This window comes from Coregonus lavaretus (genome assembly GCF_964263955.1).
Source record: "Coregonus lavaretus genome assembly, contig: HAP1_SCAFFOLD_242, whole genome shotgun sequence".
NCBI classification, from domain to species: domain Eukaryota; kingdom Metazoa; phylum Chordata; class Actinopteri; order Salmoniformes; family Salmonidae; genus Coregonus; species Coregonus lavaretus.
In genome coordinates, this window is record NW_028157515.1 from 154370 (window position 1) to 180688 (window position 26319).

Genomic DNA, 26319 nt, shown 5'->3' on the forward strand with positions numbered 1-26319 from the left:
AAGTAGCAGAGAGCAGATTGACTAGCCAACCAGTTAGTTAATTTTTTACTAGCTATAACATTAGCTAACTGGTTAGCCACCCTTTTGGGGAATTTCAGCTAGTTTAGTCATTAGCTAGTTACTAGGGTCAAAATCGGTTAGTTAACATTTTAGTTAACTAACTCGTTTGAAAAACGACTAGTTAGCTAACGTGTAAAATAAACCTCGTCCAGAACAAGCTAACTACATGGAGCTAGGCTAGTTAGCGTCTTGTTTTCACGACTCAGTTAGCTTGCTAGCGTTAGTAGCTTGACAAGAAAGAGTGGCTAACCTGGCGGTTAGCTAGCTAGCATTTACTAACCAACCAGGGAGCGGTGCGAGCTAGCTAACTACTTGCAAGGTAACTAATACTAACCACAATCACATTGGTGCAAAACCACGGCTAGTGTTACAAATCCGCTACCAGCACAAAACATCCTCTGAAAGTTGATTTAAATATAAAGTTATTCACCTGCAATTCGACGCGCTCCACCTCCCATTGTGCCCTCTCCAACTCGAAGCGGGCCCATTCGTGTTGCAGGAAGTGTAAGATCCCCGGGATACTGTAAGGAGCCCTCGCCGCCTCCCCTGCGTCCCCCTCCGGCAGCAGTACCTTCCCACCGCCCGCTAAAATCGAGTTGTTGTTGAAGAAAACGCCGGGCCCTGCCTGTTCGTCCATGGCCGGGCTCGGTTCAGGTCACGAACGGAGGGAGGGAGGGATAGCTCCTCTTTCGTGTCCTTGCTCCTTCGTGAGGTCTAGATGTAGCTGGCTACCGTAAGTAATCTGAATTGAAGAGCAGAAATAAGCCCCGGTATACCGACAGTGCTACTGGGCTCTGTGGAACTGGGCGCTCACTTTCTGACAGCTAGAGAACATGATCACGCCCACACCATGTAAGGATGTGGAGGTAGTCCGAAAAAAAAACCCACACACAAACCGAACTCCTATCAATAATATACATAATATTGTAAAAATATCAAATAAATCTTTCATTTCTAACCCACACCACAGGATGGGCGCAGCACAGGGTCATACACAGAGCAGCGGCCCTCGCCTGGGGAAGTTTGGATGCCTTCTTCAAGGGAACAACGGCCCTGTATTCAAAGCCATTGAGGGAGTTCGATTAGACTGAACCGGCTAAACCCTGTTATGGCCCGTCACGTCACCGGGAGAAAGCGGTGAGGGAAGAGCTACTTGCTCAAATCGAGCATCACCGGGTGGGCCATAATGTCAGCAAAAAAGCCTGATGAATAGTTCAGAAACATAAAACATGTATTTTCTATAAAAAGTAGTTTTCCTTGAAGGCAGGTAAAATTATGCATTTTTATAAAGAGCAAGCACTTTTGCATGTGGAAACATTGAATCCTAACTCATTACTCCACATACTTGACATATATCACTTTAGTTTTCAGCCGACTTTGCCATCGGCTTGGCCCGGGCACCCAGCTCACGCCTGGTTTCAAAACAAATGCAATCAACGTTACCCCATTCCCCAGGGCATTAATCTAATCCCCTCATTGACAACCTTTCAAAAACACATCTTCTCTATAACACAGAACTATATGATACACTATTATCAGTAGCCTACATGGTACAGCAATATAATTGTCAGTCATATTAAAATGTAATCCACAATGAATAATCTCAAAGAAGTTTTATTGACATGATACCTTTTCCAAAAACTACAGGCATTATCCAATAGCTGGGTAAATGGTCACCACGACAGTCTCCGGTCCGGTCCAGGAGCTTTGAGCTGTCATTGTAAATTAGTTGGATATCATGCACAATTCAACTTCCGTGTGCAGGTGTACAAGGAAAAACACATTCTTAACTTCGTAACATTTGGAGCATTTGAAGCAAAAACAGAAGTGAAAAAAGTGACCAGAAAAACAGTAGAATAGGTGAAAAAAAAAACTTTATTAAGGGTGGGTCGTGAGTGACTCATGAGTTGATATACCATGTTAGCGCAACATTGTCTTGTTGACATTATTTCCCCACTCGTAATGTTCAAACTGATTGATTGGTTTTTCAGGTCCTTTTTAATTTATCTTAATCTTTACCTTTAAATAATAACCCCAATTATATACAGGCAATCAAAATATTTTTGATAAAATCATTACTTTATCCTCCAAACGATCTTTCCCATTGATTTTTCATTCAGAAGTCACGTAATCATGCATCCCATGCTGTGTTAGCATGGATCATCACATATCAGTGGTAAGGTTCCTCAGTAGAACTCTGTCTCTCTCAAACAGAGAATGTTGTAAAGGATTGGCCAGTGAGAAGTCTTTTTAATATGTTGTAAAGGACAGGCCTGTGAGAGGTCTATTTAATACACAGGAACAGCAAGCAACATACTTTATGAACAGCAGATGCGAAACACTTAAATGCATTATTAAAAACGGGTGCCTTGGGTGAAGTCTAAAGACTACCTGAAAGCAGGGGATCATCTCAAAACAACAGCAAAATAAGACATTTACTTAAGGTAGACCCTTCAAAAGGTTTCCACATGCAATAAACAAATGACATTATAAACACACGCATGATTGAATCCTGTCGGACAAAGTGATCACAGTGGATACAGCCATGTTCATGTTGATGCGGCAAACATTGTAATGAAGACTCACTAGTACAGGAGTCCGCAAGGAATGATGTCAGGCCAATAAGGAAGCAAATAAAGAAAAAAACTATACTCAGCTATTTTGAAGTAGGTCCCTTTACATATTCAATGTGATCGTCCCAAATGGCACCCTATTCCCTATATAGTGCACTACTTTGGTCAAAAGTAGTGCACTATATAGGGAATAGGGTGCCATTTGGGGCGCACTGTATCCAGCTCTAAAATAATAATTATACATTGAAATGACATCAAAAGCAGTGCTCTCTCTAAAGGGTTTGGAAAGTGGACATTAAAAGACCCTTTAATGATATTGTTCACATACTAGTTTCCTTGACTTCAAGAAAACTAAGTAGAAAAATCTCATCCACCGAGAACCACGTTAAATAAAGAACATCTTAGAGACACAACTGACATATCAGGCGACAACAATATTACATCAGGATGATAAAGTAGTGTGCATTTCAGGAATATTTAGAAGAAGCTAGTCTTGAGTTTGATGGTGGGCGCAGCCTGCACAGTTGGCTGAGCCAATAGGGCTGCTGCTTTGGCTTTGCTGCTCGCCTGATTGGCTCTGACGGCCGACTCAAGGCGGGTCTTGAGCTCAGGTGCGGCTCCAATCACTGTCTTGAAGGCAGCTGGGTAGAGGGGCCCGATCCGCATCAGGTTCTGGAGAGCAAACTCATGTAGGCCCTTGGAGGCCGGAGGAGCAGAGGAGAAGGCATTGTCATCCAGGAGATAGGAGACCAGGGTGGGCACTAACAGAGCCAGCAACTGAACCCCTGTTGAAGAGGGAACAGGATGGAGAGCGTGAGAGAAAGAGGGAGAGCGTGAGAGAAAAGAGGGAGAGCGTGAGAGAAAAGAGGGAGAGCGTGAGAGAAAGAGGGAGAGCGTGAGAGAAAGAGGGAGAGCGTGAGAGAAAGAGCGAGAGAGAAAGAGGGAGAGCGTGAGAGAAAGAGGGAGAGCGTGAGAGAAAGAGGGAGAGCGTGAGAGAAAGAGGGAGAGCGTGAGCGAAAGAGGGAGAGCGTGAGAGAAAGAGGGAGAGCGTGAGAGAAAGAGGGAGAGCGTGAGAGAAAGAGGGAGAGCGTGAGAGAAAAGAGGGAGAGCGTGAGAGAAAGAGGGAGAGCGTGAGAGAAAGAGGGAGAGAGGGAGAGAAAGGAGGGAGAGCGTGAAAGAAAGAGGGAGAGCGTGAGAGAAAGAGGGAGAGCGTGAGAGATAGAGGGAGAGCGTGAGAGAAAGAGCGAGAGAGAAAGAGGGAGAGCGTGAGAGAAAGAGGGAGAGCGTGAGAGAAAGAGGGAGAGCGTGAGAGAAAGAGGGAGAGCGTGAGAGAAAGAGGGAGAGCGTGAGAGAAAGAGGGAGAGAGGGAGAGAAAGGAGGGAGAGCGTGAAAGAAAGAGGGAGAGCGTGAGAGAAAGAGGGAGAGCGTGAGAGAAAGAGGGAGAGCGTGAGAGAAAGAGAGGGAGAGAAAGGAGGGAGAGCGTGAGAGAAAGAGGGAGAGAGGGAGAGAAAGAGGGAGAGAGGGAGAGAAAGAGGGAGAGAGGGAGAGAAAGAGGGAGAGCGTGAGAGAAAGAGGGAGAGAAGGAGAGAAAGAGCGAGAGAGAAAGAGGGAGAGCGTGAGAGAAAGAGGGAGAGCGTGAGAGAAAGAGGGAGAGCGTGAGAGAAAGAGGGAGAGCGTGAGAGAAAGAGGGAGAGCGTGAGAGATAGAGGGAGAGCGTGAGAGAAAGAGCGAGAGAGAAAGAGGGAGAGCGTGAGAGAAAGAGGGAGAGCGTGAGAGAAAGAGGGAGAGCGTGAGAGAAAGAGGGAGAGCGTGAGAGAAAGAGGGAGAGCGTGAGAGAAAGAGGGAGAGAGGGAGAGAAAGGAGGGAGAGCGTGAAAGAAAGAGGGAGAGCGTGAGAGAAAGAGGGAGAGCGTGAGAGAAAGAGGGAGAGCGTGAGAGAAAGAGAGGGAGAGAAAGGAGGGAGAGCGTGAGAGAAAGAGGGAGAGAGGGAGAGAAAGAGGGAGAGAGGGAGAGAAAGAGGGAGAGAGGGAGAGAAAGAGGGAGAGCGTGAGAGAAAGAGGGAGAGAAGGAGAGATGCAAGGGAGAGATGGAGAGACGAAATGGAGGGAGACAACAAACATTGATTAACTAGATGGAACATCAACAAACATTGATTAACTAGATGGAACATCAACAAACATTGATTAACTAGATGAACATTGCATCTTGTTAGTTAACATTTGCTCTATGAAAAAAAAAAACGAATCAGTATCTCAGAGCGAGAGGACATAAAATATTCTGATCCATAAAGCTTAGTCTGAGCTAGGGTATAGAGGTGAATGAAGGGCTTAGTCTGAGCTACGGTATAGAGGTGAATGAAGGGCTTAGTCTGAGCTAGGGTATAGAGGTGAATGAAGGGCTTAGTCTGAGCTAGGGTATAGAGGTGAATGAAGGGCTTAGTCTGAGCTACGGTATAGAGGTGAATGAAGGGCTTGGTCTGAGCTACGGTATAGAGGTGAATGAAGGGCTTAGTCTGAGCTAGGGTATAGAGGTGAATGAAGGGCTTGAGCTCTCCCAGTTAGGCTACACTGCCACGACACGAGTCTAAAAGCCACAGAGCAGAAGTCCAGGCGAACGCTCCCAGCCCAGATATACAAGGCAACACATGACAAGAGGCAGTAGTTACAGGAAGGTTTTTACAGATCAGTGGAGCTGTTTACAGGGACACGTGTACCTCTAACAAGCTCAAATAGGACACAGAAAACAAGAAAAACAACTCAATGATGTGGTAAGTGGCTCTGGATGAGAGAACAGAAGCCATTTAAATGTAAGGGATAGTTCTCACGATTCAACTCTGAGGTTCTCTCTACGGAACCATGAATTGAAATATCCTGAAAGTCATATTTTACAAACTCTTAGATGTCCCCTGCATGATCTTTATTGAGGAATAAAAAAAACGATAACATCTGAAATCATGCATTTCCAAATAGCTGTCCCGATGCAGAGAAACACATGTCACCCTTTGAATGATCTGTCAGGATGGACATTTTTAGTAGTAAAATATTGAAGGGATTGAATTAGGAACCAAACTAGATTTTGTTTAGATTTTGTTTATCTGAGGTCAAAATGGGATCAAGAGGCTTGTGCCCCATATTCAGGCCATGGTGTTCTGTTCCTCTCCGATGCCCACTAGGTTCTCCAGAACCCTGATGCCCTCCTGTACGGCCTGCAGCTCTGTGAGTGTGTTAACCCTGTGTGTCAGCGTGTTAACCCTGTGTGTCAGCGTGTTAACCCTGTGTGTCAGCGTGTTAACCCTGTGTGACAGCGTGTTAACCCTGTGTGACAGTGTGTTAACCCTGTGTGACAGCGTGTTAACCCTGTGTGACAGCGTGTTAACCCTGTGTGTCAGCGTGTTAACCCTGTGTGACAGCGTGTTAACCCTGTGTGTCAGTGTGTTAACCCTGTGTGTCAGTGTGTTAACCCTGTGTGACAGCGTGTTAACCCAGTGTGACAGCGTGTTAACCCTGTGTGACAGCGTGTTAACCCTGTGTGTCAGCGTGTTAACCCTGTGTGACAGCGTGTTAACCCTGTGTGACAGTGTGTTAACCCTGTGTGACAGCGTGTTAACCCTGTGTGTCAGCGTGTTAACCCTGTGTGACAGCGTGTTAACCCTGTGTGTCAGCGTGTTAACCCTGTGTGACAGCGTGTTAACCCTGTGTGTCAGCGTGTTAACCCTGTGTGACAGCGTGTTAACCCTGTGTGACAGCGTGTTAACCCTGTGTGACAGCGTGTTAACCCTGTGTGTCAGCGTGTTAACCCTGTGTGACAGCGTGTTAACCCTGTGTGTCAGTGTGTTAACCCTGTGTGTCAGTGTGTTAACCCTGTGTGACAGCGTGTTAACCCAGTGTGACAGCGTGTTAACCCTGTGTGACAGCGTGTTAACCCTGTGTGTCAGTGTGTTAACCCTGTGTGTCAGTGTGTTAACCCTGTGTGTCAGTGTGTTAACCCTGTGTGTCAGTGTGTTAACCCTGTGTGTCAGTGTGTTAACCCTGTGTGTCAGTGTGTTAACCCTGTGTGACAGCGTGTTAACCCTGTGTGTCAGTGTGTTAACCCTGTGTGTCAGTGTGTTAACCCTGTGTGACAGCGTGTTAACCCTGTGTGACAGCGTGTTAACCCTGTGTGACAGCGTGTTAACCCTGTGTGTCAGTGTGTTAACCCTGTGTGACAGCGTGTTAACCCTGTGTGTCAGTGTGTTAACCCTGTGTGACAGCGTGTTAACCCTGTGTGACAGCGTGTTAACCCTGTGTGTCAGTGTGTTAACCCTGTGTGACAGCGTGTTAACCCTGTGTGTCAGTGTGTTAACCCTGTGTGACAGCGTGTTAACCCTGTGTGACAGCGTGTTAACCCTGTGTGTCAGTGTGTTAACCCTGTGTGTCAGTGTGTTAACCCTGTGTGTCAGTGTGTTAACCCTGTGTGTCAGTGTGTTAACCCTGTGTGTCAGTGTGTTAACCCTGTGTGACAGCGTGTTAACCCTGTGTGTCAGTGTGTTAACCCTGTGTGTCAGTGTGTTAACCCTGTGTGACAGCGTGTTAACCCAGTGTGACAGCGTGTTAACCCAGTGTGACAGCGTGTTAACCCAGTGTGACAGCGTGTTAACCCTGTGTGACAGCGTGTTAACCCTGTGTGTCAGTGTGTTAACCCTGTGTGTCAGTGTGTTAACCCTGTGTGACAGCGTGTTAACCCAGTGTGACAGCGTGTTAACCCAGTGTGACAGCGTGTTAACCCTGTGTGTCAGCGTGTTGACCCTGTGTGTGCAGCATTGCTACCGACAGTACATACGGTTCTGTTCCTCTCCCATGCCCACTAGGTTCTCCAGGACCCTGATGCCCTCCTGTACGGCCTGCAGCTCCGTGCCAGTGCCTGGCCGGCTCCGCTCCACCCCCTTCAGCTTCTCCACCATGATCGGTGCCAGGACGTGGATGTAGGGGGTGGATAACGCTCGGTTGGGGTGCTGGAACACTGAGAGGAGGAGTTGGTAACACCGCGCCTGGACCTGGGAGGGAGAACCAGATTACACACATGCAAACATACAGGGAAACATTGAGACTGGGGAGGGGGGTAAAGCAAAAAGACAAGTCTGTGTCCTCAGACAATAGACATTAAAGTCCCCAGGGGTCAGGGGTCAGGGGAGTTGAAGCGGTGTGGGCGTGTCCTACCCAGGGGTCAGGGGAGTTGAGGGCGTTCCTATAGCGGTCCATACAGCCTCGTTGCAGCACAGTGACTCCCATGACCTCTGAACTGGCGGACAGCAGGAAGAGGGTCATGGCTGTCAGCATACTGACCTCATCCATGTCGGGACGAGACTCATCTGAGGAACACACATTGGTACAGTAGAGATAGAAACACATTCATTACAACATCTACACACTCACTACAGGTCAATTACAACAACATCTACACACTCATTACTCAATTACAACAACATCTACACACTCATTACAGGTCAATTACAACAACATCTACACACTCACTACAGGTCAATTACAACAACATCTACACACTCACTACAGGTCAATTACAACAACATCTACACACTCACTACAGGTCAATTACAACAACATCTACACACTCACTACAGGTCAATTACAACAACATCTACACACTCACTACAGGTCAATTACAACAACATCTACACACTCACTACAGGTCAATTACAACAACATCTACACACTCACTACAGGTCAATTACAACAACATCTACACACTCACTACAGGTCAATTACAACAACATCTACACACTCACTACAGGTCAATTACAACAACATCTACACACTCACTACAGGTCAATTACAACAACATCTACACACTCACTACAGGTCAATTACAACAACATCTACACACTCACTACAGGTCAATTACAACAACATCTACACACTCATTACAGGTCAATTACAACAACATCTACACACTCATTACAGGTCAATTACAACAACATCTACACACTCACTACAGGTCAATTACAACAACATCTACACACTCATTACTCAATTACAACAACATCTACACACTCATTACAGGTCAATTACAACAACATCTACACACTCACTACAGGTCAATTACAACAACATCTACACACTCACTACAGGTCAATTACAACAACATCTACACACTCACTACAACATCTACACACTCACTACAGGTCAATTACAACAACATCTACACACTCACTACAGGTCAATTACAACAACATCTACACACTCACTACAGGTCAATTACAACAACATCTACACACTCACTACAGGTCAATTACAACAACATCTACACACTCACTACAGGTCAATTACAACAACATCTACACACTCACTACAGGTCAATTACAACAACATCTACACACTCACTACAGGTCAATTACAACAACATCTACACACTCATTACAGGTCAATTACAACAACATCTACACACTCACTACAGGTCAATTACAACAACATCTACACACTCACTACAGGTCAATTACAACAACATCTACACACTCACTACAGGTCAATTACAACAACATCTACACACTCACTACAGGTCAATTACAACAACATCTACACACTCACTACAGGTCAATTACAACATCTACACACTCACTACAGGTAAATTACAACAACATCTACACACTCACTACAGGTAAATTACAACAACATCTACACACTCATTACAGGTCATTTACAAGTGCTTCAACAACATCTGCAGGCCACGGCTAGGCCCGGACAGCCATCTACACGGCGCCCTGACACATAATGGGGAAACACCCGGCTACCAGGAAACACCCAGCTACCAGGAAACACCCAGCTACCAGGAAACACCCGGCTACCAGGAAACACCCGGCTACCAGGAAACACCCGGCTACCAGAAAACACCCGGCTACCAGGAAACACCCGGCTACCAGGAAACACCCGGCTACCAGGAAACACCCGGCTACCAGGAAACACCCGGCTACCAGGAAACACCCGGCTACCAGGAAACACCCGGCTACCAGGAAACACCCGGCTACCAGGAAACACCCGGCTACCAGGAATCCTACTAGAACAGTGTGCATGTTACCTGGTTGAGAGTATTCTAGAACAGAAGCCAGACTACTCCGGATCAGTCCTGTCCACTGAGTGGGGGTCTTCTCAGCCCGGGACAGAGGGGAGGTGATGATGGTCTTTATACCCTGTAGAGCAGCTGAGACAGGCAGGGGTATGGAGTTATCAGGTGCCTTCACAGCTGCCGTGTCTGTGTGTGTGTGTGTGTGTGTGTGTGTGTGTGTGTGTGTCTGTGTGTGTGTGTGTGTGTGTGTGTGTGTGTGTGTGTGTGTGTGTGTGTGTGTGTGTGTGTGTGTGTGTGTGTGTGTGTGTGTGTGTGTCTGTGTGTGTGTGTGTGTGTGTGTGTGTGTGTGTGTGTGTGTGTGTACCTGAGACAGGCAGGGGTATGGAGTTATCAGGTGTCTTCATAGCTGCCGTGTCTGTGTGTGTGTGTGTGTGTGTGTGTGTACCTGAGACAGGCAGGGGTATGGAGTTATCAGGTGTCTTCATAGCTGCCGTGTCTGTGTGTGTGTGTGTGTGTGTGTGTGTGTACCTGAGACAGGCAGGGGTATGGAGTTATCAGGTGTCTTCATAGCTGCCGTGTCTCTGTGTGTGTGTGTGTGTGTGTGTGTGTGTGTGTGTGTGTGTGTGTGTGTGTACCTGAGACAGGCAGGGGTATGGAGTTATCAGGTGCCTTCATAGCTGCCGTGTGTGTGTGTGTGTGTGTGTGTGTGTGTGTGTGTGTGTGTGTGTGTGTGTGTGTACCTGAGACAGGCAGGGGTATGGAGTTATCAGGTGTCTTCATAGCCGTCTCCTTCAGGACCCCTGTTATCAGGAAGAGTACAGTGGGGAGGATGGTCATGCTGCCTGGGGGGGGGGGGAGACAGACAGAGAGTTAGACTTGTATCCGTCAGTAATGAGGAATGACAGAGAGAGAGTTAGACTTGTATCCTTCAGTAATGAGGAATGACAGAGAGAGAGTTAGACTTGTATCCTTCAGTAATGAGGAATGACAGAGAGAGTTAGACTTGTATCCTTCAATAATCCTTCACTCCATCTCACACCAATACCCCTTTTAAAACTGCCATGTGCAACAGTTCAATCAATGGGTATATCAATTGAAATGACAATTGGACAGCAGTAACCATTGCAGATTGCACCTTTAATATGTCAACAAGGCAAACACCCCCTTCTATAAGTATCATATTTATCCCTGTCCCTAATCTCTCAGTAGCCCCGAAATCCTAATCTCTCAGTAGCCCCGAAATCCTAATCTCTCAGTAGCCCCGAAATCCTAATCTCTCAGTAGCCCCGAAATCCTAATCTCTCAGTAGCCCCGAAATCCTAATCTCTCAGTAGCCCCGAAATCCTAACTGAATCATCTCTGTTTTTCTATTGTTTCACACCCAGTGTGACTCAGTTGATTTCAAGGATATAATCAGATCTTCAGAAAGCTTCAGTCTCAGACATAACAACCACAGTCCCAGGGTGAGATGGATCCAAGGGGAGAGAGGCTATTGAGCCAGACTGAGTCTAAGGCAGAGAGACTGTTGTGGGGAGATGAATGGAGGAGACATGATGAGTGTGTGTGTTACCTGCGGGGGAGCACAGCGATGACAGCTCAGCCAGTATAGTGACAGTGTGAGCCACCAGCCGGGTGCTCTCCTCAGGCAGACGAGGCTGGGGCCGGAGGGGCAGATGGCTGGGGGACTCGTTCACCCTGGGAATAATAATAATACATGAGTTTGGGCTTTTCAATGACCCAAATATGTTTTACAATTAGGGTTGCAAAATTCTGTAAAAAATTCCCACAATTCCCAGGTTTTGCAGAAGTCCTGGTTAGAAGAGTCCCAGAATCAGGAGGGAATAAGCAGGATAACCAGGGAACTATGGATAACCAGGGAACTATGGATAACCAGGGAACTATGGATAACCAGGGAACTATGGATAACCAAGGAACTATGGAACTATGGATAACCAAGGAGCTATGGATAACCAGGGAACTATGGATAACCAGGGAACTATGGATAACCAGGGAACTATGGATAACCAAGGAACTATGGAACTATGGATAACCAAGGAACTATGGATAACCAGGGAACTATGGATAACCAGGGAACTATGGATAACCAGGGAACTATGGAACTATGGATAACCAGGGAACTATGGATAACCAGGGAACTATGGATAACCAGGGAACTATGGATAACCAGGGAACTATGGATAACCAAGGAACTATGGAACTATGGATAACCAAGGAACTATGGATAACCAGGGAACTATGGATAACCAGGGAACTATGGATAACCAGGGAACTATGGAACTATGGATAACCAGGGAACTATGAATAACCAGGGAACTATGGATAACCAGGGAACTATGAATAACCAGGGAACTATGGATAACCAGGGAACTATGGATAACCAAGGAACTATGGATAACCAAGGAACTATGGATAACCAGGGAACTATGGATAACCAGGGAATTACAATAGAACACCACTGATAAGTTACAATAGAACTAAGAAGCAAAAACATAAATGAATAAAAAGACATGAATATATTACCTGGTGTTGAGTTGGGGCAGGTGGCGAACCAGGATGAACACCAGGAGCTCCATGGCAGCGAAGACCAGGGACTTCCCCGGGAGCAGCTCCCCAGTCTCACCTCCCTCTCCCTGGAGACACAGACTGTCCTTCTCCCCTCCATCCTCCTTACCTGGATGGAGATAAGTAGAGTAGATCAACAGGGGGTGAGAACATTCTGAGCCTGTACTTGACTTTAAAATCAGTAGTAATGAGCCCATTTAGGTCAAATAGATTTTAAATTAAATAGTATAAATAAATAGTATTGGTGGGTACTGCTACTGCTACTACTACTACTACTACTGCTACTGCTGCTACTGCTATTGCTGCTACTGCTACTGCTACTGCTACTACTACTACTACTACTACTACTACTACTACTACTACTACTACTACTACTACTGCTATTGCTGCTACTGCTACTGCTACTGCTACTACTACTACTGCTACTGCTACTACTACTACTACTACTACTACTACTACTACTACTACTGCTGCTGCTGCTGCTGCTGCTACTGCTACTGCTACTGCTATTGCTGCTACTGCTACTGCTACTGCTACTACTACTACTACTACTACTGTCTGGCTCAGTCTTACTCCTAGCTGAGTTGGCTGCATTTCATTCCAGAAAGTTGCTTTCTCCCTTCCACCCTCATTCACTCCCTTTGATGGAGCTGATGGATAAGTCATGGATCTCTATGCATATGGCAGTAACTAGTTGGGAGCTCAAAGAGCTGATGGATAAGTCATGGATCTCTATGCATATGGCAGTAACTAGTTGGGAGCTCAAAGAGCTGATGGATAAGTCATGGATCTCTATGCATATGGCAGTAACTAGTTGGAGCTCAAAGAGCTGATGGATAAGTCATGGATCTCTATGCATATGGCAGTAACTAGTTGGGAGCTCAAAGAGATGATGGATAAGTCATGGATCTCTATGCATATGGCAGTAACTAGTTGGAGCTCAAAGAGATGATGGATAAGTCATGGATCTCTATGCATATGGCAGTAACTAGTTGGGAGCTCAAAGAGATGATGGATAAGTCATGGATCTCTATGCATATGGCAGTAACTAGTTGGGAGCTCAAAGAGCTGATGGATAAGTCATGGATCTCTATGCATATGGCAGTAACTAGTTGGGAGCTCAAAGAGCTGATGGATAAGTCATGGATCTCTATGCATATGGCAGTAACTAGTTGGAGCTCAAAGAGGTGATGGATAAGTCATGGATCTCTATGCATATGGCAGTAACTAGTTGGGAGCTCAAAGAGATGATGGATAAGTCATGGATCTCTATGCATATGGCAGTAACTAGTTGGGAGCTCAAAGAGATGATGGATAAGTCATGGATCTCTATGCATATGGCAGTAACTAGTTGGGAGCTCAAAGAGATGATGGATAAGTCATGGATCTCTATGCATATGGCAGTAACTAGTTGGGAGCTCAAAGAGATGATGGATAAGTCATGGATCTCTATGCATATGGCAGTAACTAGTTGGGAGCTCAAAGAGCTGATGGATAAGTCATGGATCTCTATGCATATGGTAGTAACTAGTTGGGAGCTCAAAGAGCTGATGGATAAGTCATGGATCTCTATGCATATGGCAGTAACTAGTTGGGAGCTCAAAGAGATGATGGATAAGTCATGGATCTCTATGCATATGGCAGTAACTAGTTGGAGCTCAAAGAGCTGATGGATAAGTCATGGATCTCTATGCATATGGCAGTAACTAGTTGGAGCTCAAAGAGATGATGGATAAGTCATGGATCTCTATGCATATGGCAGTAACTAGTTGGAGCTCAAAGAGATGATGGATAAGTCATGGATCTCTATGCATATGGCAGTAACTAGTTGGGAGCTCAAAGAGATGATGGATAAGTCATGGATCTCTATGCATATGGCAGTAACTAGTTGGAGCTCAAAGAGATGATGGATAAGTCATGGATCTCTATGCATATGGCAGTAACTAGTTGGAGCTCAAAGAGATGATGGATAAGTCATGGATCTCTATGCATATGGCAGTAACTAGTTGGGAGCTCAACGAGATGATGGATAAGTCATGGATCTCTATGCATATGGCAGTAACTAGTTGGAGCTCAAAGAGATGATGGATAAGTCATGGATCTCTATGCATATGGCAGTAACTAGTTGGAGCTCAAAGAGATGATGGATAAGTCATGGATCTCTATGCATATGGCAGTAACTAGTTGGAGCTCAAAGAGATGATGGATAAGTCATGGATCTCTATGCATATGGCAGTAACTAGTTGGAGCTCAAAGAGATGATGGATAAGTCATGGATCTCTATGCATATGGCAGTAACTAGTTGGAGCTCAAAGAGATGATGGATAAGTCATTGGTCTCTATGCATATGGCAGTCACTAGTTGGAGCTCAAAGAGCTGATGGATAAGTCATGGATCTCTATGCATATGGCAGTAACTAGTTGGAGCTCAAAGAGATGATGGATAAGTCATGGATCTCTATGCATATGGCAGTAACTAGTTGGAGCTCAAAGAGATGATGGATAAGTCATGGATCTCTATGCATATGGCAGTAACTAGTTGGGAGCTCAAAGAGCTGATGGATAAGTCATGGATCTCTATGCATATGGCAGTAACTAGTTGGGAGCTCAAAGAGATGATGGATAAGTCATGGATCTCTATGCATATGGCAGTAACTAGTTGGGAGCTCAAAGAGCTGATGGATAAGTCATGGATCTCTATGCATATGGCAGTAACTAGTTGGGAGCTCAAAGAGCTGATGGATAAGTCATGGATCTCTATGCATATGGCAGTAACTAGTTGGGAGCTCAAAGAGCTGATGGATAAGTCATGGATCTCTATGCATATGGCAGTAACTAGTTGGGAGCTCAAAGAGCTGATGGATAAGTCATGGATCTCTATGCATATGGCAGTAACTAGTTGGGAGCTCAAAATGTTTATTATTTTTCTACTGAGCTATTTAACTTTATGTTCGTATTCTTATCTTTTGTTATTTCTCATTGTTCTTGCATTGTCCAGAAGGAACCCGCTAGTAAGCATTTCATTGGAAGGTGTATACCATATGTATCCTGTACATACGACTAACACAGGCAAACCAGTATGAAAAATGTATGCACTCACTAACTGCAAGTCGCTCTGGATAAGAGCGTCTGCTAAATGACTAAAATGTAAATGTAAATTAATTTAAAGGTTTATGTGGTATATCCTAACAGTAGACTCATAGGCTGGATAGGCTGGTCCCAGATCTGCTTGTCTGTATCAGCATATGGTTAATGATGACCATATGAATTGGCAAGGCAAGCACCAAGGTATCTGGGACCAGCCTGTCCATCAGGGTAACACAGTGACCCGTGTCGGTACTAACCCTGGGCGTCCCTCTGCTGTGTGAGGTGGTCCTGTGCAGCTCGGACAGTCTCCTGCACCACAGCCGTAACTTGGAGCTGAACGGCCGGAGGGTCTCTGGTCAGGAGCAGTCTGTGGAGCACGTTGAGCAGCTCTACACCCAAGAGCTACAACGTGGAGAGAAACCTGGTTAGCCATGACATCTTTAAAAACATCCAGCCTGTCAGCTCTACACCCAAGAGCTACAACGTGGAGAGAAACCTGGTTAGCCATGACATCTTTAAAAATACCCAGCCTGTCAGCTCTGCACCCAAGAGCTACAACGTGGAGAGAAACCTGGTTAGCCATGACATCTTTAAAAACATCCAGCCTGTCAGCTCTACACCCAAGAGCTACAACGTGGAGAGAAACCTGGTTAGCCATGACATCTTTAAAAACATCCAGCCTGTCAGCTCTACACCCAAGAGCTACAACGAGGAGAGAAACACACCCAGAATGTCTGCTACGCTACAGCTCAGTGATGTCACTAACTCCTCAGCCCTGTGTAAGAGACACAGACAGAACCATCTGGAATCTTTCTGGCCTACCTGTATATACCTCTTCCCCTGCCTGCACAGACCTCTTCCCCTGCCTGCACAGACCTCTTCCCCTGCCTGCACAGACCTCTTCCCCTGCCTGTATAGACCTCTTCCCCTGCCTGCATAGACCTCTTCCCCTGCCTGCACATACCTCTTCCCCTGCCTGCACATACCTCTTCCCCTGCCTGCACAGACCTCTTCCCCTGCCTGCACAGACCTCTTCCCCTGCCTGTACAGACCTCTTCCCCTGCCTGTACAGACCTCTTCCCCTGCCTGCACAGACCTCTTCCCCTGCCTGTATAGACCTCTTCCCCTGCCTGTACAGACCTCTTCCCCTGCCTGCACAGACCTCTTCCCCTGCCTGCACAGACCTCTTCCCCTGCCTGCACAGACCTCTTCCCCTGCCTGCACAGACCTCTTCCCCTGCCTGCACAGACCTCTTCCCCTGCATGTACAGACCTCTTCCCCTGCATGTACAGACCTCTTCCCCTGCATGTACAGACCTCTTCCCCTGCCTGCACAGACCTCTTCCCCTGCCTGCACAGACCTCTTCCCCTGCCTGCACAGACCTCTTCCCCTGCCTGCACAGACCTCTTCCCCTGCCTGTATAGACCTCTTCCCCTGCCTGCACAGACCTCTTCCCCTGCCTGCACATACCTCTTCCCCTGCCTGCACAGACCTCTTCCCCTGCCTGTACAGACCTCTTCCCCTGCCTGTACAGACCTCTTCCCCTGCCTGCACAGACCTCTTCCCCTGCCTGCACAGACCTCTTCCCCTGCCTGTATAGACCTCTTCCCCTGCCTGCACAGACCTCTTCCCCTGCCTGCACAGACCTCTTCCCCTGCCTGCACAGACCTCTTCCCCTGCCTGTACAGACCTCTTCCCCTGCCTGTACAGACCTCTTCCCCTGCCTGTACAGACCTCTTCCCCTGCCTGCACAGACCTCTTCCCCTGCCTGCACAGACCTCTTCCCCTGCCTGTACAGACCTCTTCCCCTGCCTGCACAGACCTCTTCCCCTGCCTGCACAGACCTCTTCCCCTGCCTGTACAGACCTCTTCCCCTGCCTGCACAGACCTATTCCCCTGCCTGCACAGACCTCTTCCCCTGCCTGCACAGACCTCTTCCCCTGCCTGCACAGACCTCTTCCCCTGCCTGCACAGACCTCTTCCCCTGCCTGCACAGACCTCTTCCCCTGCCTGCACAGACCTCTTCCCCTGCCTGCACAGACCTCTTCCCCTGCCTGCACAGACCTCTTCCCCTGCCTGTACAGACCTCTTCCCCTGCCTACACAGACCTCTTCCCCTGCCTGTATAGATCTGTGAATCTATCCATTATCCTGCAGTAGGTCAAGTCTAATCCTCTCCTCACTGTAATGCTCATGGCTTATTATGGATGAGGAGAGACGGACAGGCAATGAGCTGTGTCTGAGGCTCTGAGGGTGATGAGAGGAGTGGTGGAGAGATACATAGAGATGGTGTGTGTGTGTGTGTGTGTGTGTGTGTGTGTGTGTGTGTGTGTGTGTGTGTGTGTGTGGGGAAAGGGAAACTTATAAAGACAGAGAGACCATCACCTCTGGAACGTGATATACATTAGTCATTACTCATGCTACTGTATCCGTCCTCATCCAAAGCTGTTCCTTCCTCTCTCCTGTAAACTCCGCATCACAATTAGACTATGATGCTAGAACCTTCTCAAACCTTTCTCTTTACCAGTTGTTTTCTCCTCTCTCTTCTTCTTTCTCCTCTAGCTTTACCTGGTCTTCACTGATGTGTGTCCTGGCGCAGGGCGAGTCCAGCAGGGTACAGAGAGCCTGTAGACATGACATGACATGTTCTATAGGTTCCTCGGGTCTGGGGAAGCACAGGAACTCTATACTGACACCTGGGGGTGGGAGGACAGAGTGGTCAGTTATTATGAAGGTAACTAAGTGTCCTCTCTCTCTCTCTCTCTCTCTCTCTCTCTCTCAATTTCAATTTCAATTTCAATTTAAGGGCTTTATTGGCATGGGAAACGTGTGTTAACATTGCCAAAGCAAGTGAAGTAGATAGTAAACAAAAGTGAAATAAACAATAAATATTAACAGTAAACATTACACTCAGAAGTTTCAAAAGAATAAAGACATTTCAAATGTCATATTATGTATATATACAGTGTTGTAACAATGTGCAAATAGTTAAAGTACAAATGGGAAAATAAATAAACATAAATATGGGTTGTATTTACAATGGTGTTTGTTCTTCACTGGTTGCCCTTTTCTTGTGGCAACAGGTCACAAATCTTGCAGCTGTGATGGCACACTGTGGTTTTTCACCCAGTAGATAAGGGAGTTGATCAAAATTGGGTTTGTTTTCGAATTCTTTGTGGATCGCTGTAATCTGAGGGAAATATGTGTCTCTAATATGGTCATACATTTGGCAGGAGGTTAGGAAGTGCAGCTCAGTTTCCACCTCATTTTGTGGGCAGTGTGCACATAGCCTGTCTTCTCTTGAGAGCCAGGTCTGCCTACGGCGGCCTTTCTCAATAGCAAGGCTATGCTCACTGAGTCTGTACATAGTCAAAGCTTTCCTTAAGTTTGGGTCAGTCACAGTGGTCAGGTATTCTGCCACTGTGTACTCTCTGTTTAGGGCCAAATAGCATTCTAGTTTGCTCTGTTTTTTTGTTTGTTCTTTCCAATGTGTCAAGTAATTCTCTTTTTGTTTTCTCATGATTTGGTTGGGTCTAATTGTGTTGTTGTTGTTGTTGTTGTTGTCCTGGGGCTCTGTGGGGTCTGTTTGTGTTTGTGAACAGAGCCCCAGGACAAGCTTACTTAGGGGACTCTTCTCCAAGTTCATCTCTCTGTAGGTGATGGCTTTGTTATGGAAGGTTTGGGAATCGCTTCCTTTTAAGTGGTTATCTCTCTCTCTCTCTCTCTCTCTCACCCAACATCAGATGCATCCTGTCCTTAACCAGCTCCTCCAGACTCTGGGTAGGTACAGGGTTTCCCTGGAGGTAGACTGGTGCCCCAGAAGCCTGTGGGTGGGGAGCAGGGGCCTCCTCTTCCCCGAAGCTGGTGCTGCTCAGCCAGAGGGCCACAGCGTGGAGGACAGGGGCCCAGGAGCCACGGTAGTGGAGACGAGCTGTGTCAATGGTCTCTGGGGTGTAGAATGCACCACCTGGACACACACAGCAGGAAAACAGCCTTGGAGATGAGACAGTAGTGGATTAGCACCCAAGCTGTCACACCAACATGAACATCATGAACAAGTTTTAGGGCCTGCTTCCCGGAAACAGATTAACCAAGTCTAGAAATCATGTTCATTGGAGAGATTCTCTATTTACACCCCACAGTGTTGAGTAGGGTGTAGTGTACCGTCAGGAGGCAGGTGGCCACAGTGTTGAGTAGGGTGTAGTGTACCGTCAGGTGGCCACAGTGTTGAGTAGGGTGTAGTGTACCGTCAGGTGGCAGTTGGCCACAGTGTTGAGTAGGGTGTAGTGTACCGTCAGGAGGCCACAGTGTTGAGTAGGGTGTAGTGTACCGTCAGGAGGCCACAGTGTTGAGTAGGGTGTAGTGTACCGTCAGGAGGCCACAGTGTTGAGTAGGGTGTAGTGTACCGTCAGGAGGCAGTTGGCCACAGTGTTGAGTAGGGTGTAGTGTACCGTCAGGTGGCAGTTGGCCACAGTGTTGAGTAGGGTGTAGTGTACCGTCAGGAGGCCACAGTGTTGAGTAGGGTGTAGTGTACCGTCAGGAGGCCACAGTGTTGAGTAGGGTGTAGTGTACCGTCAGGAGGCCACAGTGTTGAGTAGGGTGTAGTGTACCGTCATGAGGCCACAGTGTTGAGTAGGGTGTAGTGTACCGCCAGGAGGCCACAGTGTTGAGTAGGGTGTAGTGTACCGTCAGGTGGCCACAGTGTTGAGTAGGGTGTAGTGTACCGTCAGGTGGCCACAGTGTTGAGTAGGGTGTAGTGTACCGTCAGGAGGCCACAGTGTTGAGTAGGGTGTAGTGTACCGTCAGGTGGCAGTTGGCCACAGTGTTGAGTAGGGTGTAGTGTACCGTCAGGAGGCCACAGTGTTGAGTAGGGTGTAGTGTACCGTCAGGTGGCCACAGTGTTGAGTAGGGTGTAGTGTACCGTCAGGAGGCCACAGTATTGAGTAGGGTGTAGTGTACCGTCAGGAGGCCACAGTGTTGAGTAGGGTGTAGTGTACCGTCAGGAGGCCACAGTGTTGAGTAGGGTGTAGTGTACCGTCAGGAGGCCACAGTGTTGAGTAGGGTGTAGTGTACCGTCAGGTGGCAGTTGGCGACAGTGTTGAGTAGGGTGTAGTGTACCGTCAGGAGGCCACAGTGTTGAGTAGGGTGTAGTGTACCGTCAGGTGGCAGTTGGCCACAGTGTTGAGTAGGGTGTAGTGTACCGTCAGGAGGCCACAGTGTTGAGTAGGGTGTAGTGTACCGTCAGGAGGCCACAGTGTTGAGTAGGGTGTAGTGTACCGTCAGGTGGCAGTTGGCCACAGTGTTGAGTAGGGTGTAGTGTACCGTCAGGAGGCCACAGTGTTGAGTAAAGTGTAGTGTACCGTCAGGAGGCAGTTGGCCACAGTGTTGAGTAGGATGTAGTGTACCGTCAGGTGGCCACAGTGTTGAGTAGGGTGTAGTGTACCGTCAGGTGGCCACAGTGTTGAGTAGGGTGTAGTGTACCGTCAGGTGGCCACAGTGTTGAGTAGGGTGTAGTGTACCGTCAGGAGGCCACAGTGTTGAGTAGGGTGTAGTGTACCGTCAGGTGGCCACAGTGTTGAGTAGGGTGTAGTGTACCGTCAGGAGGCAGTTGGCCACAGTGTTGAGTAGGGTGTAGTGTACCGTCAGGTGGCCACAGTGTTGAGTAGGGTGTAGTGTACCGTCAGGTGGCCACAGTGTTGAGTAGGGTGTAGTGTACCGTCAGGAGGCAGGTGGCCACAGTGTTGAGTAGGATGTAGTGTACCGTCAGGTGGCCACAGTGTTGAGTAGGGTGTAGTGTACCGTCAGGAGGCCACAGTGTTGAGTAGGGTGTAGTGTACCGTCAGGAGGCCACAGTGTTGAGTAGGGTGTAGTGTACCGTCAGGAGGCCACAGTGTTCGCTGCTGTAAACTGTTCGCTGCTCTGGCACCCCAATGGTGGAACAAGCTCCCTCACGACGCCAGGACAGCGGAGTCACTCACCACCTTCCGGAGACATTTGAAACCCCACCTCTTTAAGGAATACCTGGGATAGGATAAAGTGTTCCTTCTAACCCCCCCCCCCCAAATTGTAAAGTGGTTATCCCACTGGCTATAGGGTGAACGCACCAATTTGCGAGTCGCTCTGGCTAAGAGCGTCTGCTAAATGACGTTAATGTGCCCTTGAGCAAGGCACTTAACCCTAATTGCTCCTGTAAGTCGCTCTGGATAAGAGCGTCTGCTAAATGACTAAAATGTAAATGTAATGTAAAATGTAAATGTGTTGAGTAGGGTGTAGTGTACCGTCAGGAGGCCACAGTGTTGAGTAGGGTGTAGTGTACCGTCAGGTGGCCACAGTGTTGAGTAGGGTGTAGTGTACCGTCAGGTGGCCACAGTGTTGAGTAGGGTGTAGTGTACCGTCAGGTGGCCACAGTGTTGAGTAGGGTGTAGTGTACCGTCAGGAGGCCACAGTGTTGATTAGGGTGTAGTGTACCGTCAGGAGGCCACAGTGTTGAGTAGGGTGTAGTGTACCGTCAGGTGGCCACAGTGTTGAGTAGGGTGTAGTGTACCGTCAGGAGGCCACAGTGTTGAGTAGGGTGTAGTATACCGTCAGGTGGCCACAGTGTTGAGTAGGGTGTAGTGTACCGTCAGGTGGCCACAGTGTTGAGTAGGGTGTAGTATACCGTCAGGTGGCCACAGTGTTGAGTAGGGTGTAGTGTACCGTCAGGTGGCCACAGTGTTGAGTAGGGTGTAGTGTACCGTCAGGAGGCCACAGTGTTGAGTAGGGTGTAGTGTATCGTCAGGTGGCCACAGTGTTGAGTAGGGTGTAGTGTACCGTCAGGTGGCCACAGTGTTGAGTAGGGTGTAGTGTACCGTCAGGAGGCCACAGTGTTGAGTAGGGTGTAGTGTACCGTCAGGTGGCCACAGTGTTGAGTAGGGTGTAGTGTACCGTCAGGTGGCCACAGTGTTGAGTAGGGTGTAGTGTACCGTCAGGTGGCCACAGTGTTGAGTAGGGTGTAGTGTACCGTCAGGTGGCCACAGTGTTGAGTAGGGTGTAGTGTACCGTCAGGAGTCAGTTGGCCACAGTGTTGAGTAGGGTGTAGTGTACCGTCAGGAGGCCACAGTGTTGAGTAGGGTGTAGTGTACCGTCAGGAGGCCACAGTGTTGAGTAGGGTGTAGTGTACCGTCAGGTGGCCACAGTGTTGAGTAGGGTGTAGTGTACCGTCAGGTGGCCACAGTGTTGAGTAGGGTGTAGTGTACCGTCAGGTGGCCACAGTGTTGAGTAGGGTGTAGTGTACCGTCAGGAGGCCACAGTGTTGAGTAGGGTGTAGTGTACCGTCAGGAGTCAGTTGGCCACAGTGTTGAGTAGGGTGTAGTGTACCGTCAGGAGGCCACAGTGTTGAGTAGGGTGTAGTGTACCGTCAGGAGGCAGTTGGCCACAGTGTTGAGTAGGGTGTAGTGTACCGTCAGGTGGCCACAGTGTTGAGTAGGGTGTAGTGTACCGTCAGGTGGCCACAGTGTTGAGTAGGGTGTAGTGTACCGTCAGGAGTCAGTTGGCCACAGTGTTGAGTAGGGTGTAGTGTACCGTCAGGAGGCCACAGTGTTGAGTAGGGTGTAGTGTACCGTCAGGTGGCAGTTGGCCACAGTGTTGAGTAGGGTGTAGTGTACCGTCAGGTGGCCACAGTGTTGAGTAGGGTGTAGTGTACCGTCAGGAGGCCACAGTGATGAGTAGGGTGTAGTGTACCGTCAGGTGGCCACAGTGTTGAGTAGGGTGTAGTATACCGTCAGGTGGCCACAGTGTTGAGTAGGGTGTAGTGTACCGTCAGGTGGCCACAGTGTTGAGTAGGGTGTAGTGTACCGTCAGGAGGCCACAGTGATGAGTAGGGTGTAGTGTACCGTCAAGGTGGCCACAGTGTTGAGTAGGGTGTAGTGTACCGTCAGGTGGCCACAGTGTTGAGTAGGGTGTAGTGTACCGTCAGGTGGCCACAGTGTTGAGTAGGGTGTAGTGTACCGTCAGGTGGCCACAGTGTTGAGTAGGGTGTAGTGTACCGTCAGGAGGCCACAGTGTTGAGTAGGGTGTAGTGTACCGTCAGGAGGCCACAGTGTTGAGTAGGGTGTAGTGTACCGTCAGGTGGCCACAGTGTTGAGTAGGGTGTAGTGTACCGTCAGGAGGCCACAGTGATGAGTAGGGTGTAGTGTACCGTCAGGTGGCCACAGTGTTGAGTAGGGTGTAGTATACCGTCAGGTGGCCACAGTGTTGAGTAGGGTGTAGTGTACCGTCAGGTGGCCACAGTGTTGAGTAGGGTGTAGTGTACCGTCAGGAGGCCACAGTGATGAGTAGGGTGTAGTGTACCGTCAGGAGGCAGGTGGCCACAGTGTTGAGCAGGGTGTAGTGTACCGTCAGGTGGCCACAGTGTTGAGTAGGGTGTAGTGTACCGTCAGGTGGCCACAGTGTTGAGTAGGGTGTAGTGTACCGTCAGGTGGCCACAGTGTTGAGTAGGGTGTAGTGTACCGTCAGGTGGCCACAGTGTTGAGTAGGGTGTAGTGTACCGTCAGGAGGCCACAGTGTTGAGTAGGGTGTAGTGTACCGTCAGGTGGCCACAGTGTTGAGTAGGGTGTAGTGTACCGTCAGGTGGCCACAGTGTTGAGTAGGGTGTAGTGTACCGTCAGGAGTCAGTTGGCCACAGTGTTGAGTAGGGTGTAGTGTACCGTCAGGAGGCCACAGTGTTGAGTAGGGTGTAGTGTACCGTCAGGTGGCAGTTGGCCACAGTGTTGAGTAGGGTGTAGTGTACTGTCAGGTGGCCACAGTGTTGAGTAGGGTGTAGTGTACCGTCAGGAGGCCACAGTGATGAGTAGGGTGTAGTGTACCGTCAGGTGGCCACAGTGTTGAGTAGGGTGTAGTATACCGTCAGGTGGCCACAGTGTTGAGTAGGGTGTAGTGTACCGTCAGGTGGCCACAGTGTTGAGTAGGGTGTAGTGTACCGTCAGGAGGCCACAGTGATGAGTAGGGTGTAGTGTACCGTCAGGTGGCCACAGTGTTGAGTAGGGTGTAGTGTACCGTCAGGTGGCCACAGTGTTGAGTAGGGTGTAGTGTACCGTCAGGAGGCCACAGTGTTGAGTAGGGTGTAGTGTACTGTCAGGAGGCCACAGTGTTGAGTAGGGTGTAGTGTACCGTCAGGTGGCCACAGTGTTGAGTAGGGTGTAGTGTACCGTCAGGTGGCCACAGTGTTGAGTAGGGTGTAGTATACCGTCAGGTGGCCACAGTGTTGAGTAGGGTGTAGTGTACCGTCAGGTGGCCACAGTGTTGAGTAGGGTGTAGTGTACCGTCAGGAGGCCACAGTGTTGAGTAGGGTGTAGTGTACCGTCAGGAGGCCACAGTGTTGAGTAGGGTGTAGTGTACCGTCAGGTGGCCACAGTGTTGAGTAGGGTGTAGTGTACCGTCAGGAGGCAGTTGGCCACAGTGTTGAGTAGGGTGTAGTGTACCGTTAGGAGGCCACAGTGTTGAGTAGGGTGTAGTGTACCGTCAGGAGGCCACAGTGTTGAGTAGGGTGTAGTGTACCGTCAGGTGGCAGTTGGCTGGAGAACTCTGCAGGCAGTGTCAGTAGAGCATAGTCTCTGAGGACAGCCAACCACAGCCGAGACAGAGACGGCAGTTCAGGCTGCACCAGCATAATCAGGCTATCAGGAGGAAGAATGTCCGCTCCCACCTCCTCCTCCTCCTCTTCCTCCTCTCCTCCTCCTGCCTTCACCTCCTTCACCGGACGAGACTCTGCTTCCTTCTTTATCTTCATGGCCACCACATACACCTGGAAGACGGGGAGGGGGGGGGAGAGAGAAGAAAATAGTTAGAGAGAGAGAGAGAGAGAGACAGAGAGAGACAGAGACAGAGACAGAGAGAGAGAGAGAGAGAGAGAGAGAGAGAAAGAGACAGACAGAGAGCGAGAGAGAGAGAGACAGAGAGCGAGAGACAGAGAGAGAGAGACAGAGAGAGAGAGAGAGAGAGAGAGACAGAGAGCGAGAGAGAGAGAGACAGAGAGCGAGAGACAGAGAGAGAGAGAGACAGAGAGCGAGACACAGAGAGAGAGAGACAGAGAGAGAGAGAGAGAGAGAGAGAGAGAGAGACAGAGACAGAGAGAGAGAGAGACAGAGAGCGAGAGACAGAGAGAGAGAGAGACAGAGAGCGAGAGACAGAGAGAGAGAGAGACAGAGAGCGAGAGACACAGAGAGAGAGAGACAGAGAGAAGAGAGAGAGAGACAGAGAGCGAGAGACACAGAGAGAGAGAGACAGAGAGAGAGAGAGAGAGAGAGAGAGAGAGAGAGAGAGACAGACAGTCTATAGTGTTACAGGTCTACAGCCTAGTCTATAGTGTTACAGGTCTACAGTCTAGTCTATAGTGTTACAGGTCTACAGCCTAGTCTATAGTGTTACAGGTCTACAGCCTAGTCTATAGTGTTACAGGTCTACAGCCTAGTCTATAGTGTTACAGGTCTACAGCCTAGTCTATAGTGTTACAGGTCTACAGCCTAGTCTATAGTGTTACAGGTCTACAGCCTAGTCTATAGTGTTACAGGTCTACAGCCTAGTCTATAGTGTTACAGGTCTACAGCCTAGTCTATAGTGTTACAGGTCTACATCCTAGTCTATAATGTTACAGGTCTACAGCCTAGTCTATAGTGTTACAGGTCTACAGCCTAGTCTATAGTGTTACAGGTCTACAGCCTAGTCTATAGAGTTACAGGTCTACAGCCTAGTCTATAGTGTTACAGGTCTACAGCCTAGTCTATAGAGTTACAGGTCTACAGCCTAGTCTATAGTGTTACAGGTCTACAGCCTAGTCTATAGTGTTACAGGTCTACAGCCTAGTCTATAGTGTTACAGGTCTATAGCCTAGTCTATAGTGTTACAGGTCTACATCCTAGTCTATAGTGTTACAGGTCTACAGCCTAGTCTATAGTGTTACAGGTCTACAGCCTAGTCTATAGTGTTA

General features: G+C 48.3%; 2 protein-coding genes across 5 annotated transcripts in view; both read right to left on the reverse strand.

The window, feature by feature from the left end:
- The window catches only part of LOC311125340 (striatin-like), a 108832-nt gene extending 107989 nt beyond the window's left edge, over positions 1-843 (reverse strand). For both annotated transcript variants that reach the window (XM_084199390.1, XM_084199389.1), the window contains exon 1: positions 491-843. In XM_084199390.1, coding sequence (XP_084055516.1) covers positions 491-697 — 207 coding nt within the window. In that variant the 5' untranslated portion in view covers positions 698-843. The remainder of the gene's footprint in view (positions 1-490) is intronic.
- An 815-nt stretch (positions 844-1658) lies between these two features.
- On the reverse strand, positions 1659-25133 carry LOC311125346 (HEAT repeat-containing protein 5B-like). 3 transcript variants are annotated; one of them, XR_014612868.1, is made up of 12 exons: positions 24891-25133; positions 19090-19323; positions 17925-18052; positions 15615-15759; positions 12230-12380; positions 11259-11383; positions 10429-10530; positions 9701-9823; positions 7828-7979; positions 7451-7664; positions 2847-3418; positions 1659-2770 (listed from the first exon to the last, which is right to left on the reverse strand). XR_014612868.1 is itself a non-coding variant. In XM_084199396.1 (11 exons), the coding sequence occupies exons 1-11, from the start codon at positions 25120-25122 to the stop codon at positions 3111-3113; spliced, it is 1914 nt and encodes a 637-aa protein (XP_084055522.1). In that variant the 5' UTR covers positions 25123-25133; the 3' UTR covers positions 1659-3110. The 3 variants fall into 3 exon arrangements, 2 of the variants coding, with proteins under 2 accessions (XP_084055522.1, XP_084055523.1); XM_084199396.1 differs by having other exon boundaries at positions 1659-3418; XM_084199397.1 differs by lacking the exon at positions 24891-25133 and adding an exon at positions 19604-19615 and having other exon boundaries at positions 1659-3418.
- Positions 25134-26319: the final 1186 nt, after the last annotated feature.

Excerpts from the sequence above, each read along its gene's own strand:
- LOC311125346 (XM_084199396.1), bottom strand. The coding sequence starts at position 25,122 with ATGAAGATAAAGAAGGAAGCAGAGTCTCGTCCGGTGAAGGAGGTGAAG. Across the intron at positions 19,324-24,890 it reads CAGCCAACTGCCACCTGACG|GTGGTGCATTCTACACCCCA; the intron begins GTACACTACACC and ends GTGTGTGTCCAG. Across the intron at positions 7,980-9,700 it reads TCTAGAATACTCTCAACCAG|ATGAGTCTCGTCCCGACATG; the intron begins GTAACATGCACA and ends TGTGTTCCTCAG.